Below are 16,667 nucleotides of genomic sequence, written 5' to 3' on the forward strand. Positions count from 1 at the left end.
AGAAAATGGAGAGATGGCTCAATGAGTAGAGTGCTTTCAAGTGCGAGGATAGGAGTTTTGATCTCTAGTACCCAGCATGGCAACCTGCCTGTAAACCCACTGTTATGGCAGACACACGGAATCTTCTAGTCAAACTGGTGAGCTCCTAGTTCTGACCACATCTTAGTAAATAAGTGGAGAGTGAGTGAGGAAAACATATAATGTCAACTTGTCTCTAAAAATATGTGCACACACGTGTACTCAAATACTAATGCACACCACATAGATACACATGAAAAAAACTGATAGTTAAAAAAGCATTTTATAACTTTAATATATTAATACAATATATGGATGATTGAGGTTCACTTGATCCAGAGTACTACATTTACAGATATATGTCACCATAGACATAAAAACAGTAAGTACTAAGAGTGCTGTGCTCAATGTAAAGAGTAACATTTGCATATTAAGTGAAATTAATTTTATTTAATTTAAATAATATTATTAACTGATATTAATAACATGAAGTGATAGACGCTTCCTTTTACAAAGAACTATAAATGTTAAGAGTACTGTGTTTGAAATAAATACTATTACAGTATCTTTTGAATAGTATTTATGTTTTCTGTGGCATAAAGCCAAAATATTCACCCAAAATTTCCCCATGTCGACTTGTATTTTCTCAGACCTGAGGCAGGAACTGGCAGAGATTGCCCACTTGGATGTTTAAGGCTGCAACTTGTTCTTCCACGATTTTCTGGGACACAGGTTTTTTGTTGATGAACCAAAATGACTGGTTTTTTATCACATCAATCTCACGGGTGATTATAAGATTTCCCGAAGTCCTGAACCTAATTAAAGAATAATTGAAGAACTTTTATACTCAAAACGCACATTGATTTAAGAATAATATTTTCTATCACTTTTCTTATTCCCAATGTCTAAGAAATAAATAGTACTATAATTTTTATTTTTCCTGGAATTTTTGGATCCCTCCCAAGCTAGAAACCTTTTTGTTTGTAATTATCCCACAAATCAGTTAACATTAAAAATCACCTAGATTGTTGAAATTAAAATAAGTGCCAATACTAACACCAAACACACCGTTCATTTATCCTTTAATTTTACATTATTCTTTAATCACATATATTGACTACAATTCAAATTGGGTTAGTACATTAAAGCCTAATATAACAATCAGCTGAAACTTCCTCTACTTGGAAAATTCATGAATGAAAACTGGTTTCCACATAGTAAGAATTTCCTTAATCAAAAATCTCTGTTCAAAGGGTGAATCATGGATTGTCTACCATGCTCTCAGTATTTGCCTATGAGGACTGTAACAATGAATGGGAAAGAAGGGTATTTACTCCTGTCTTGCTTTCGCAAGTACTTGCTTCATACTGCCCACCTGTTCACCCATCTTCCTGACAAGGGGAACACAGCCAAGGCTGTAAGCATATCAGGCAAACTTGACCACTACACTATACTCCAGCCCAAGTATTTCAAAACTGGCAAAAAGCCTTAAATTTATGAAAAACTACATTTTTTTTCTCTCCCTCTTTCTGAAGTGTGTGTTTGTTGGTTTGAGACAGGGCCACAAATAGTCCAGGCTGCACTTGAATTTGTTATCTGATGGAGAATGACCTTGAATTCCTGATTCTCCTGAATAGCAGACAACTCCTTACTCTCCAGCCTCTACTTCCTACGTGCTAAAATTATGAAGTATACCATCAGCCCTGTCTACAACTTCTGGGCATTTTTTTATGTCATATACTTTTGATTCATTACCCCTATTAAACTATAATTTTTGAAGAACTTTCCAAAATAGTATTTTTAAAAGACACATTAAAAAGTATTCCATTGCTTTATGTATCCTTTAAATAACATTTTCTATATTTGCCACAATATTACTTTTTCTTTTCCAACATCATCAAAAAAGTATTAATACAAGCTGAAAAACTATACACAAAAGGGGTGTTTTAGAAGCTTTCACACTTACAGTTCAATTTCAACCACACCTTTGGAACATCCTCTCTTCACGAAAAACCCAACCTACAGTGTAAAAAGAGTAAGTGAGCCGCAGCAACAGTATTTCCAGGCTAACAATCAGAGATATAGAAAACTCATTACTGTTTGCCCAATCAAGATTTTTTTCCCCCCAGTAAATGCAAGAATGTCCATCCTCACTATTTTCTGAAAGGTACAGGCCAGGTCCCACCACTCCTCTGCTACAGCAATCAGGGTACTTAAATTATGGACCACTTCAGTGGTAGGCAGTTAAGACTCTTACAATGGTAGTAAATGGAGGGATGCAAATCTGCGTAATCCGGCTCCAGAGCCTATGGGCTATGCTATGTACTCTCGGAAGAGGAAAAAGTCCCAGAGAGAACAAGCTCTGTACTACAACCACAAAGCATTATACCAAATCTACTACTGTTGCGGACCCCCACAGAGGCACACAGATTAAACATTAACAACCACTTTAACAGTGCCTATCCTGTTTTAAAGTCAGACCTGCTATCAAATACCTTTTAAAAATGATTAATAAAATTATAATTTACATAGTAAAATAGACATCTGATTTAGCGCTCGCCCTCTCTCTTTCTCTTTCTCTCTCTCTCTCTCTCTCTCTCTCTCTCTCTCTCTCTCTCTCTCATTTTTTGAGAGACGGTTTCTCTATGTAGTTTTAGGAGTCTGTCCTGAAACTTGCTCTGTAGACCAAGCTAGCCTCGAACTCACAGAGATCCACCTTTGTCTCCCAAATGCTGGGATTAAAGGCATGCGCCATCACTATCCAGCACTGAACTAGTTTTTACGACTATGAATTTATACACAACACAGATTGACGGACTAAAACATCACATTAGATCTTAAGTTTGAGCTCCATAAGTACTAAATACTAAAATGATAGAAATGCTATGGTTCCACCCCTTAGTACTTGGGAGAAAGAGACAGGAATATTAGAAGTTAAAGGTCATCCTCAACTAACACTAGTACTAGCCAGCCATTGCTATATGAGAACCTGTCTCAAAATACAAAACAAGTGGGGGAGGAGGAATGAACATGATTAAATAAATATATTATATGTTATTATTAAAGAAGAAATAAAAACATTTCAAAACAAACAAGAAAAAGGAGCAGTAACACAAAATAAGGTGGGTACAAATTTATATTTTAAAGTACTATGAAATATACACGGAGAGGTAAGTTTAAGAAAACCACCAACAATAGAAAAAAAATTTAATCAGAATGTAGTGACCAGAAAAACATTATAGGATATATAAAGAATAAGGGCTGGAGAGTTAAGAGCACTTACTGCTTTCCCAGAGGACCTGAGTTCTGTTTCCAGTATCCATTGTGGGTGGTTCACAACTATGTGTAAACCTGATACCCTCCTGTGGCCTTCATAGGTGCACGAACACACACACACACACTCACACTCACTTTAAAAACATAAAACAAAATAAAAAGGAAAGAAGGCCTTGGAATAATTTTTTTAATCATGCTAACGATTTGTGATAATAACTGTAAATAAACTACCATTTATTATAAGCTATGGAGATAAACAACTGGAAAGTTTCCAAATTCGATTGGCAACCTTGAAGTACATTTATACCCATTTTATAGATGATGAAATTAAGGATAAGAAAGATGGGGTAGGGGCCTCTGTTTTGTTTTTTTTTTTGCGGGGAGGGGTTTCGAAACAGGGTTTCTCTGTGGTTTTGGAGCCTGTCCTGGAACTAGCTCTTGTAGACCAGGCTGGTCTCAAACTTACAGAGATCCGCCTGCCTCTGCCTCCCGAGTGCTGGGATTAAAGGCGTGCACCACCATCGCCCAGCTGGGGCCTCTGTTCTTATAACCTGAGAATACTAATTTCTACTATAGGTTCAAATCACAGCTCTGTCATACACAAGTTATTCAGCCTTGGCTGGAGAAGTGACTTCACATTATTTACTCACAGACAGTGACATCTCTGAACAAGCTAATTGTGCACTGGCTTATAACAATTAAAATATTTGGTACTAATGAGGGGGGAAAAATAGAAAACAGTTCTTTTTTATTATAAAGTATCCATTCAGATGACTTAGATTGTGCTTGTAATAAATGTTTATACAAACATTTACATAGAAATATATTAAGGTATTCTTGTTGAGAACTTGGATCTCACTTAAATATTAAATATGTAGATACAGAAGGCCAACAGTCTGTATTTAGGAACCACTGCACTCCAGGGCCTCCCTTAAATACCCTACCACTTCCAAGAAGAGATATTGTTTCTTTCAAATAAAATCAGGAAGGCTGGTAAAAGCTGCTACAGCACAACCCAATCTAATTGTACAGATTGAGAATACAACCAAGTGCAGAGGGAATGAATTCATGACTTAACAAAGTATATATCAATAGTCATAAAATATCTGAGTTGGCCCTTGCAAATTAACTACTTCAACCCTTTCATCTTTGAAATGCAAGTTTAATGTCCAGACCACTGTCCAAGGTCACCACGCTAATTTATTAACAGAACAAAGTATTTTTTCTAGCTTACAAATGCCTCTGGTAGTTTTTTTTTTAATGTATTTAAATAGGTTTATCTATAATTTTAGAGGGTATTTGGTTCAATTTTGTAGACCTTCATTACATTTTAAAGTATAGCTAAAACTTGGTAATATCATTTGACCAATGCTGCAGTTTTCTTTTTTTGTTTTTGTTTTTTTTGAAACAGGGTTTCTCTGTGGCTTTGGAGCCTGTCCTGGAACTAGCTCTTGTAGACCAGGCTGGCTTTGAACTCAACAGAGATCCATCTGCCTCTGCTTCCTGAGTACTGGGATTAAAGGTGTGCACCACCATCGCCCAGCTGTCAGTATTTCATTTTAAGCTTTAACAAAATACTGTTTTTGAAACTATAGTTGAAGAGAGTGTGCATGACATGTCCCATATATATGTCTGTTCTCTTCTCTCAATTTGTGGGTTTCAGGGATGGAACGCAGGTTGTGAGTTTGGTACCTACTTAACTATCTCACTTGTCCACAAACTTTTCTTTTAAAATGTAATTTTATAATTTTTGTTAATTTATTCTTAAGTAACTTACACTTACATTGTTATTACTGACAACACTGGGCCTGGAGAGATGACTCAGTAGTTAAGAACACTTAGTACTACTGCAGATGGTCAGAATTTGGTTCCCAGTACACACAATGGAACTGCTCAAAACTTCCTATAACTCCAGCTCCAGGGGATAAGACAACCCTCTTCCAGCCTACACAGACATGCATGTGCACGTGTGCACACACACACACTCAAAAAAAAAAAAAACCCCAAACTTTTTTAACTCCAATTTTTTGTTCATTGCTAATGTCCAGAAACTCAACTAAGTTTTAGCTACCTGGTATTCGATAATCCCCCTGAGAAATTTCCCTATTAAGGCATCAGGTTTATCTGGAAATTCTCTTTTGTGAAAGATCTAGCTTTCTTTTTCTAAGTGCTACTACCATTTCTTTGTCTAATATACTGTTCTACATAGAACTTCTAGGGCAGAATTAATAGTAACCTCTTGAGACAATGTAGCTCTAGAAGTTCTAGGTAGAAAGCAAGCTTATTTGGTACACTTAAAAAAATAAAATGTAGAAATTGACTTGTTTCTAAAAACAAATGGTTCTGAATTTTCTTAAAATGTAATTGCAGGCTGGGCGGTGGTGGCGCACGCCTTTAATCCCAGCACTCGGGAGGCAGAGGCAGGTGGATCTCTGTGAGTTCGAAGCCAGCCTGGTCTACAAGAGCTAGTTCCAGGACAGGAACCAAAAAGCTACAGAGAAACCCTGTCTCGAAAATAAAAAAAAAATAAAAAAAATAAAAAGTAATTGCATTACTCACCTTATCTGCACGTCCCATGAACGCGGGTTTGCCTGCTAGTCCAAGGCAAATGGCACACACTATACTTGACTTCCCCGTTCCATTAGCTCCGATAATCATATTGAGATGGGGCCCAGGAGACACTTCACAGATATCGTATGTTCTGAATTGTAAAGAGGTAAAAATCACTAAACAGAACTGAGAGTAAAGACTTTTCTTTGTAAGAGCATTCATGTTCTGTCACTGTGCAATATCACTGTCCGCAACCCTTTCAAAATTCATTTAAAAGCTAGCTAACCTTATGAATGTAATATTATTCATATATCTGTGGGGGAATGAGGTCCAAAGGATTCAACCCAGGGCCTTTTACATGCTACGTAAGTGCTTTATCATCCAGCTATATCCTTAACCCTCTAAGTTTTAAATAATCAACTTATAAAGGGAAAATTCTACCGATGGAAAAAATATGAATGCATATGTAAAATAAGAACACGGGCCGAGCACGGTGGCACAAGTCTTTAATTCCAGCATTCTGGAAGCAGAGGCAGGCAGATATCTGTGAGGCCAATCAGGGTTACAGAGTAAGATCCTGTTGCTAAACAAAATATCCAAGTTTTATCCTCTTTTGGAAACTATTATCAAAGCTACCTCACAAGTAAAATAATTTTGAAACAAATTTATATAAGAAGTCATGGCTTTTTTCCTAATGTCTTACAATTACATTTTAAAAAATTAAAACAGTAGCTTCTATATTTTATATTGTATTTTATCTATATATATTAATATTTAAAGCAATCTAACAGTTACTCTTATTCAAATGATAGGATATGATATATTATCACACCAATAGCTTCACTTTATCATAAAAAAAAGCCCCTTCATTTCCTTTAATATGCTGCAGAAAGACTCGAAGAATCCACGACAGGCTATGTTCCAAGAATCCTTGTTCCTCTAGGAGAAGGCAAGGAGGCATAGCCAGGGATTTGTAATCCTCTCACACACACTATGTTGCCTAGTACTCTCTGACTCCCTCAACAGTTAGTCCATAGTTAAATGAATTAAACATATTTAATTTATATTCAGCACCTAGAAGATTTAAATACTTGCTTCTAAATTGCTGCCTCTGTGACCTCCTAATTAAATGATTTTCTCTTACACATTTTTAAACATTAATTTTATTATTTATTTTTAATCTGTGTTTAATCTTCATTATTTGTCAGGGACACTTTTGGCAAGATATGAAGCATACTGTGACTTAGACCTTCCCCTAGCTTGCCTTTGAAAACCCTTAATTAGAATCCATAAGTAATACACCTTTTCTAATTCTTTAATGCTTAGGCTCAGGGACACCTAACTAATTCCCCAAGATAAAAGCCAGAATGCTACTAACACACTAAATGTGTAAATAAACAACATACACCAACTTTAATACTTAAAACTTAAAAAAAAAAGCCAGGTGGTAGCAAAAATAAACACATGACAAAAATACTACACGGATATACATAAAACCTAGCATCACCTGTTTAAAAAGAAAGAAAAGCTAAAGAAAAGGAGCTGGTCTGAAGAGCTGGTTCCACTGTTATGAGAACTCATTCTCTTCCAGAGGCCCCAAGTTTGGTTCCTAGCACCAACATGAGACAGCTCACAACAACCTTGTAACTTGAGCTCCAAGGAGTATAATACCCTCTTTTGGCCTCTAAAGGAACCTGCACACTGTGACATATACAAAGACACACACATGTGCACACACACACAAATCTTAAAAGAGGAAAAGGATCTTTTGTAACTTAGCCCTAGTTTCAGCTCTTTCCTAACTCCTTTTTCTATCTCTCCTCAGAATTCTATATTCTATCTATGATATATTTCTTTCAGTTTCTTGGCTAATTTGTGCAATAGTCTAGAACTCTCTCCCTCCACTCTCAAGTCCATTCGACTTAGTTCATTGATAACAAACTCACGTACTATTTCTAGGCCATCTGAATCTCTAGACCTAGCCTCCCCCTACTTGCTTGCTATTTACTTCTCAGCTGTGATGCCTCTTGTTGGTTGTCAACTTGACTACATTTGGAATTAACTAAAACCCAAGCAGCTGGGCACACCTGAGGGATTTTTTTCTTAATCATATCACTTGAAGTGTGAAGAACCACTTTTAATCCAGATCCACCTTTAATCTGAGCCACACTTTCTGCTGGCAGTCTCTATAAAGGACAAGGAAGAGAGAAGTTTGCTTCCTCTGCCTGCTTTCTCTCACTCTCACTGGCAAGTCTATTCCTTCAGTAGCATTAGAGCCTACTTTGGGATTCTGGCATATACTGAACACAAGCTGAGACATCCAGCCTCATGGGCTGAACAACTACTGGATTCTTGGACCACTGGTAGACAGCCATTGTTGGACTAGCTAGACCAAAGTCTGTTAGCCACTGTAATAAATGCCCTTTCTATATGCATACAGACCCGTTCTGTAAGTTCTCCTCTTTGAGAAAATCCCAATATACTCCCCAAACCTAAAGTCTTATTATTAAAATAAACAAACCATACCCAATTCCGCATTTTTCAACTACTTTTTCTTTTAACTGTCTTTGTCCAAGCGTTTTCTCCTCATTCTACAAAGTTTTGTTTTGTACTGCTTTATCAAAGGGAGCGACATTTTTCCAAATACTAAATGTAGAAGGCTTCAGTCTCATTCCAATTCAATGGAGCAGATATTTTTGAAGTAGTACTTAAACTTAGCTTCCCTGACAGGTCTCCCATGAGTCTCAGGATCTCTAAGTTCATCCTCTTAACTCTTATGATAAATAGGCTTTTTACTCTTCCAATTTATATTTCCTTTTGCTTAATTTCAACGATTTCTACAACATCAACAATCACCTGTACAAGTCTTCCAAGTCTATGACTTATTCACATTGCCTCTGAGCTCCAAGCCACTATAAACTCCACCTAGAACATTTCCTGGATACCCCACAAGAACGTTCAAGACACAGGCACCCAACTATATCCATCAATTATTCTCCCACACTACTCTCTCCTGGCTAACACCCGACCAGCGAGCTGAAATGGAGACTTGGGAAGAACTAGCCTATCCTATGCCTCTATCCTATGCCTCACAATCTGGGCAGAGCCTGTCAAACCTCTCCTTTCAGCCCCTACTAAGTTCACCCACTATTTGTTGCTTTCTATCTGGCACCCTCTCAAAACCATCCTGCAGACAGCCTCCAGGTTGCTGACTGCCTGAAGGGTGAAGTTGTCATTTCGCAGCTTAGTAACCGACAAGAGGAAGAAGCAATGGTTTCTGACTTCTATCCACATATAGTCGTTCTTACATCCTATGTCGGGTCGTTCACTCAATTTACAATCCGGCTTTCAACCAGTCCTTTCTTTTCAGATTTTAATATTTTCTTCACAAAGTTCTTCGAGCTGTGCAAGAATTAGCCTTTTTAGTCGGTATGCCTCCTGTGAAACCCTGGGTGGATAAGTTACAGCAGATACCTCATTTGAGGCCGTCTGTCAGACACAAATCGAAATTCTATATAAACCTGGGAAAAACAACAGCGTCCAGCTTACATCATCAATAAAGACAGGAAGAAACTGCGATGTGTAAATAAAACGGATGTGTACCTGGTACACAAGTGCTTGGGGAAAAAAAATGGTAGTAATGTTGCCAGAGTTCTGTAACTCGTATTCAAATCTACATTTAAAAAAAAACCTCAAAAGGAAAACTATAATACGACGCTAATTAGGCAATGTTATTTTTTTTTCTAACATCTAGAATCTACTTAACTAGTTGGGGTGGGGGCACGGAAGAAAGGAGGATCTAACGAGTCAAGAGTCTTTAAGGAGGTACAAAACCAGGGAACACGATTTTTTTTTGTACACTCAACAACCATTACCATCTTATCTGCCCACTCGGAAAATGTGTCCACTTTCAAAATCTGCCACACTGCTCTAAGTGTTGCCTCCCGAGCTCTGTGAAGTGCACAGGTCCCGGAAAGATCACGACTGGCAGTTATACTAGATGACCCGGCCTCTTAGTGTATGTATCTGCTGACTACATCCGAGCCTTCCAAAACCATTGGCGGGTGGATTAAAAATAATAATAAAAACATCAGGCGACGCGTCTACTATAGCCAACACCGCCATTCTCCACGGCCTAGGCAGGGACAGCCTCAGGGGAAGCCTGGAACCAGTTCCCCACCGCCGGGCACACCCCCCACGGCCCGGGGCCTGCGGGCCGCTTGCTCCCGCCCAGGTGCGGCCTGCGGCCACTCACAAGAAGTTCTCCATGGCGATGCGGACGATTGAGCCCTCCACGAAAGGCCCGGATGGACGCGGCAGGGTCGACGTCGGGTTCGAGTTCTTTCTCTTGCTCGGGACCTCAGAGGAAGCCTCACTGGAGAGAGTCCTCTTGGAAGCCTGGGGATTCGGGATCATAGTCTTCCCGCTCGGAGTCGCCATCCTGGCTTCCTCCGCGTTCCGCAGCCGCTTCCGTTCCCGGCGAGCCGCAGCCCAGGCTCCCGCGCTAACTGACCCCTCGCCTGACCCCGCCCTGCGACCGCGCGGCGCCTGCGCAGTTCTCCCCAGCGAAGCCGTAGCTCCGCCTCGCCCCGCCCACCGCCTATCTGGGCCTGAATGGCCTGAGATGCGACCGCTTGTGCGACTGGAAGGGACCGAGACTAGGGGACCGATTTCCGTGCGTTTCGGAATTTTCTTCTCTGAGAACTTTAACGCTAGAGCAATATGTGAATTGCACCTACTATTTTGAAACCTGCCTCGGCACTTCCCGTGCTTGGGTCGCACGCGAGTTTGCGGCTGTCCCTCCCTAGAACCCGAGGCCACACTTGTCTTTGGTTCTACAATGTGGTTTCCTTTTCCGGTGCCCAAATCAACTCCTCTCCTCCAAAGAACAGGAAAGATATCCGCGCCCCATTGGCTCTGTGTCCGTCGTTTGAAGCGTGGCACTAGCAGCCCTCTGGCGCTCTCAAAATGGTGAAGCCTGCCCTGCATTGGTTATCTGCCCACACATGCTTCCTTGCCCTTTTATTTTTTGAGACAAGACACTTTATATAGCTCTGGATGCTCTACTAATCACCACACAGCCTAGGCTGGTCTTGAACTCCGCCTGCTTCTTCTTCCTTGGTACTGGGGTTCCAGTATAGGCCACCAAATGGCCTCTTGTGTCTGTGTTGGGGCAGGGGGGACTTAATTTCCTACTTAAACTTCCTGGAAATCCTTGAACCAAAGAGAGACTCTTCCTCCCTGTGCTCACATTTATCTCAATAGCCCTTTGGAAGATGACACCACTGAGCCCCATAGACAGCATTCACCCAATAATAGTTGTTATTCTTAAAAAACGATCCCCGGGCAGGCTGGGGGAGCCCGCCATGAGAAAAGCGGGGAGGGCACGCGCCACGCTGGCAATGGCCTCAGGTAACGGACACATAAACACAGGAAATAGCCATAAGTATTTATTAAGGAAGAGGGAGAGAGAAAGAGGGATAGAGAGAAAGAGAGAGAGAGAAGAGATAAAAGGAGAGACAGAAAACACGCGAACGACAAGGAAGCAGAAAAGGAAAGGCCCAAGATGGCGGCGAGCAGGTCAGAGGTAATGGGAGTGGGCGTGGCTTGTCCCTTAAAGCGACAGGAAAGCACAACAATAATGAGCACGTATAACAAGAGAATAAATAGATACCGGGGAGTGCCTGTGATGGGGAACCGTGGGATGGTTTTAAGTAGGAGAGGACTGTGATCTAATTAAAGTTTTAGTCATTGTGTGTGTTGTATGGAAAATGAATTGAAGGGTGTCAAATGTAGAAGTCCGGAAGCCCTTTAGAAGTCTATTGCAGTAGGGTCCTTTCGTGGCAGCTAGAGCAAAACCTTCTTGGCAGGCCCCTGCTTCTTCCTCTTACCTAAATGTAATCTGCTCACTGAAAGTTATAACCAAAGAAAAAAAAAATTGTTGTAGGAAGTGTGCAGACCTGTGATAAGTACTATTCATTTCAATGGTGAGAGACGCCGGCCCTAGGAGATCCCTGGTCCATAGGCCCCACACAGGCCCTGACCAGCTGGGGTTCCCTAGGTTTCTTTCCCCAACCTAGGGAAAGAAAGGCAACCTGAGAACAGGACTAGAGAGAGGGGAAGAGACACTTGGTCCCCAAACATGGAACTGGAAAAAAAAAAACCATAAACCTTGAAACTAGGGCCAAAGATCACACTAAGTCCCAAGATTCAGGGCATACCGAAGATATTTGACTTGGCCCCAAGATTAGGTTTCGTTTTGTTGTTGGCCCCAGCTGCCCTGGAGCTAGCTCTGTAGACCAGGCTGGCCTTGAACTCACAGAGATCTGCTCGCCTCTGCCTCTCAAGTGTTGGAATTAAAGGCCTGCGCCACCACTGCCTGGTTTAAGATTAGTTTTTTATAAAGTAAAAAGACCCCCCCCCCAAAAAAAAAGAAAAGGAAAGGAAAGAAATGGAGCCATTTCTGCCCTTGACTCGAAACCAGCCAATCCCTGAGCAGGGAAAACGGACCAATTAGAGCCTCAGGCAGTTGCTGGCAGTTGGGAATTCCCCTCAGGTCTGGAAAGTCCTCTTACCTCATCAGCGGGCAGCCAATCCCAAAGCTGGAAGTCTGGAATTCCTCAGGACACCACTAGGGGGCAGCCTATCACAAGCCCAGAGCTTTGCAATTTCCCCAAGCCTCTATCCTCCAAGCTCTGGGTCTCTCCTGAGCTTTTCCTGGGGCTGCTGCAGCTGTTGCTGGTTGCTTTGGGTAAACAAAGAGACCCACCCGACTGAACACGTGAATAAAGACGCTTTGTTTTTACCTCTTACCTCGGAGTCCATCTCCCAGTGGAGATAACAGGTCTCGGAATTCGGGCTTTAACAGTGGAAATTAAGGAAAACTTGTAAAATGTTCACGTGACAGGAAGAAATGAAAAGACCTAGGGCTTAGGACACCATACTGTTTGTTCTTCTACACATTGCTGGTGTGTGCTTGTTGAAAAGTAGCTTCAAAAGCTTTAATGTTGCCAAACATGGTGACGTACGCCTGTAGTCGCAATACTCTGGATACTTGGCCAGGAGGATCACAAATTCTATCCAGCAGGAGGAAGCGAAGGAGAATCAAACTCTGAAGAAGTAGTTATGAGGCAATCTGTTCTATGGACAGATAAGAATATAGGCATCAAATGGTGGGGATTAAGAGCAGGGGACTAGCTTCACCATTTTCATGCCAGGATTAGGCCTTGAGAGTGCTATGAAAATTGTTTCTAAATTTGAATGTTGAGAGTAAATCCCCAAAGTTGGATGGTTTCAGAAATACAGCCATACTATGGGTTTTAACCAGTTGGTCATGATTGACACTGTATGAGGGTGCAGTAAAGAAACCACGGAAATGGCCACTCCAGGGGTGAAAAGGGGAAATATTTATTCCAACTGCCAAGGCTGTACAGGAAATCAGAAAGAAGAGGGGGTGGTGGGAGAAAATCTTGAGGGTTTTTAAAGAGAATGGAAAGGAGGTGAGAAGGGCCAAGATGTTAGTATAGGGGCTTTGGAATGCATAATTGGCTCTCCTAAATGGTCTCAAGGGAGCCTAGAGGCTAGTATGAACATTTATTGAGACAGGGTTACTCTGTGAAGGCCTGGCTGCCCTGGAACTTACTCTGTAGACCAGGCTGGCCTTGAACTCAGAGTAGAGTGGGCTTTGCTACGCAACCACAGGTGCACGCCAGTAGTGGAGTCATGTGTCTCTCCTGCCGGTGGCAAGGAATTGACTCCTGGGAACAGAATGTCATTTCACAAGTTCCTAAGGAATGCTGGTTTTTATCGGTCAGAAATCCTTATATAGTCCAGTTTGAGTTCATTTTCAGATATATTTCCTGCCTGGGACCTAACAGACACCAATCTCTAAAAAGGAAAGTGTTGGACCAGCAAGATGATCGGCACATGACTGCACCTGCTACAGTCCTGGGATCCCAGGGTAGAAAGAGAGAGCCAACTCCTAAAGATTGTCCTCTGACCCTCCCACGTGTGCCTTCACTCACACGACACCATACACATACAATAAAAAAATTTAAGGGCTAAGATTTTTTTTTAAAGGAGAATGTCATTGGTTTTGCCCCCAATCAGAAAAACAATACCTATAAAGCACAAGAATTTGGGGAGAATGCAGGAAAACAAATACAAAAGGAAAAACTTGTAATTCCTTTATTTCAATTAATTTTTTTTAAGATTTTAGTGTAGTTTTCATGTCTGTTTTCTTGGATGTGTGTGGTGTATTCTTTTTTTTCCTCAAGAAAAGGTATTTTGGTGCCTGTCCTGGAACTAGCTCTTGTAGACCAGGCTGGCCTCGAACTCACAGAGATCCGCCTGCCTCTGCCTCCCGAGTGCTAGGATTAAAGGCATGCACCACCACCGCCCGGCTAAGAAAAGGTAATAATACAAGACACACATTACATTCTTTATATTGTACTTCTCCTTCTTAATATATTACTTTTCATGCCATTAGTTTTCATAACATGGTTTTAAGTAATTAGATAGCATTTCATTGAATGCATATGCCACTAACTGATTTTCATAGTAGCTTTTGCTGTACTCTGTGTGATTGAAAAGTAACACAAACCCAAAGCACTCTGGCAGACTGTTAGTAACACATGCTTCTTAATATGCCTTAAAATTTCCACTAATGCTTGAAAGTACAAACATTTGTCTTGCTATATCAGGCGTCTAATTCCATTGACAAGAACTATTTTGAGGACTGGAAAGGTGGGTCAGTAGTAAGAGTATAAACTGCTCTTGCAGAGTATGAGAGTTTGGTTCTCAACACCATTTCAGGTGCTCAGATGTAGGCGGATTTTACTTGGCTTGCCAGCTCACAAAAAACGGCACAGAGACTTATTAATTATGAAAGCTCAACTTGTCCATGAGCTCTTATAACTTAACCGATTTCTATTCATCTACATGTTGCCATGTGACTTTGGTTTTTACCTCTCCTCCTGCATATCTTGTTCCCTCTATGCTATCCCCAGAAGTCCTGCCTAACTTCTTCCTGCCTAGGTGTTAGCCATTCAGCTCTTTATTAAACTAGTCACAGTGACACATGTTCCCACAGTGTAAAGGAATATTCCACAATACTTAGAAACTACCGGAAACTCCAGCTACAAGAGATTTCTTCATCCTCTTCTGGCTTCTTTAGGCAATGGCATTCAAGTGTATTGCCTACCCCACATAGACACCTAAAGAAGTTCTTGAAAGAGGAGGCAGAGAAGGTGTTAAAAAATAGCCTCTCACACATGGAATTTTGTGGTAATGAGGTGTAAACCACAACAGTAGACTTGGCATTTTCTCAGGTAAAAATTCTTGCCTTAAAAGCCCAACTATCTGATTTCAGGCCCTAGAATCAACAGTGGAAGGAGAGAACCAATTCCCGAACTAACTCCCATGGAAATGTCCAGCTAACACCATCACCCTCTCTTTTCTGGCATATAAATATGACAAAGAGACTGTATTTGTTGCCCAAGGATTGAGTGATCAGAGGTCACTATTCTAAATGTCATTTTTCCAATTCTGCAAAACCCCAAAAGTTGGCAGACATGGTTAGTGTCAAGAATTATAAATATTTCCCAAATAAACAATATTAATTACAAACTGTTTGGCCTTTTAGCTCAGACTTTTTATTGCCTAGCTCTTACAACTTAAATTAATCCATTTTTATTACACTTTTTTTTTTTTACCACGAGACTCATGGTTTGTTACCTCACATCTTGCTTCCTTGGTGGTTGCTGGCATCTCCCAAACTTCCTGATAACTTTATTTGGATTTCCCACCTAGCTATATTCTATCCTGCCATAGGCCAAGACAGATTCTTTATTAACCAATGGCATTAAAACATATTCACAAAATTCAAGCTGTCGTTATTTTTTTCTGCTATGTAGTATTCCATTGTGTAAATGTACCACGATTTTCTTACCCATTCTTTGATCAAAGGGCATTTAGGTTGTTTCCAGGTTCTGGCTATGATGAACAAAGCTGCTATGAACATAGTTGAGCACATGTCCTTGTGGCACGATTGAGCATCCTTTGGATATATACCCAAAAGTGGTATTACTGGGTCTTGAAGAAGGTTGTTTCCTCATTTTCTGAGAAATTGCCACACTGACATCCAAAGGGGTTGTACCAGCTTGCATTCCCACCAGCAATGCAGAAGTGTTTCCTTTTCCCCACAACCTCTCCAGCATAAGTTGTTATCAGTGTTTTTGATCTTGGCTATTCTTACAGGTATAAGATGGAATCTCAGAGTTATTTTGATTTGCATTTCTCTGATGACTAAGGATGTTGAACATTTCCTTAAGTGTCTTTCAGCCATTTTATATTCCTCTGTTGAGAGTTCTCTGTTTAGGTCTGTACTTCATTTTTTTTTAATTGGATTATGTGATCTTTTGGTGTCGAATTTTTTGAGTTCTTTGTACATTTTGGAGATCAGACCTCTGCCTAATGTGGGGTTAGTGAAGATCTTTTCCCATTCTGTAGGCTGTCGTTTTGTCTTGTTGACCATGTCCGGAAAAAAAATAACGACAGCTTGAATTTTGCAGGAAAATAGATGGAGCTAGGAAACATTATTTTCAGTGAGGTAATCAAGACACAGCAAGATAATCATCACATGTACTCACTCATAGGTGGTTTTTAAACATAAAACAAAGAAAGCCAGCCTACAAACCACAATCCCAAAGGACTTAGACAACAATGCAGACACTAAGAGAGACTTACATAGATCTAATCTACAGGGGAAGTAGAAAGTGGAAAAAGACAAGATCTTCTGAGCAAATTGGGAGCATGGGGACCTT

General features: G+C 40.5%; 1 protein-coding gene across 2 annotated transcripts in view; it reads right to left on the reverse strand.

Moving 5' to 3' along the window:
* The window catches only part of Smc5 (structural maintenance of chromosomes 5), a 74,757-nt gene extending 64,372 nt beyond the window's left edge, over positions 1-10,385 (reverse strand). For both annotated transcript variants that reach the window (XM_075973715.1, XM_075973714.1), the window contains exons 1-4: positions 10,100-10,385; positions 5,854-5,995; positions 1,985-2,037; positions 671-833 (exon numbers count right to left, since the gene is read on the reverse strand). In XM_075973715.1, coding sequence (XP_075829830.1) covers positions 671-833; positions 1,985-2,037; positions 5,854-5,995; positions 10,100-10,284 — 543 coding nt within the window. In that variant the 5' untranslated portion in view covers positions 10,285-10,385. The remainder of the gene's footprint in view (positions 1-670; positions 834-1,984; positions 2,038-5,853; positions 5,996-10,099) is intronic.
* Positions 10,386-16,667: the final 6,282 nt, after the last annotated feature.

Source organism: Microtus pennsylvanicus, chromosome 5, assembly GCF_037038515.1.
Source record: "Microtus pennsylvanicus isolate mMicPen1 chromosome 5, mMicPen1.hap1, whole genome shotgun sequence".
Taxonomy (NCBI): Eukaryota; Metazoa; Chordata; class Mammalia; order Rodentia; family Cricetidae; genus Microtus; species Microtus pennsylvanicus.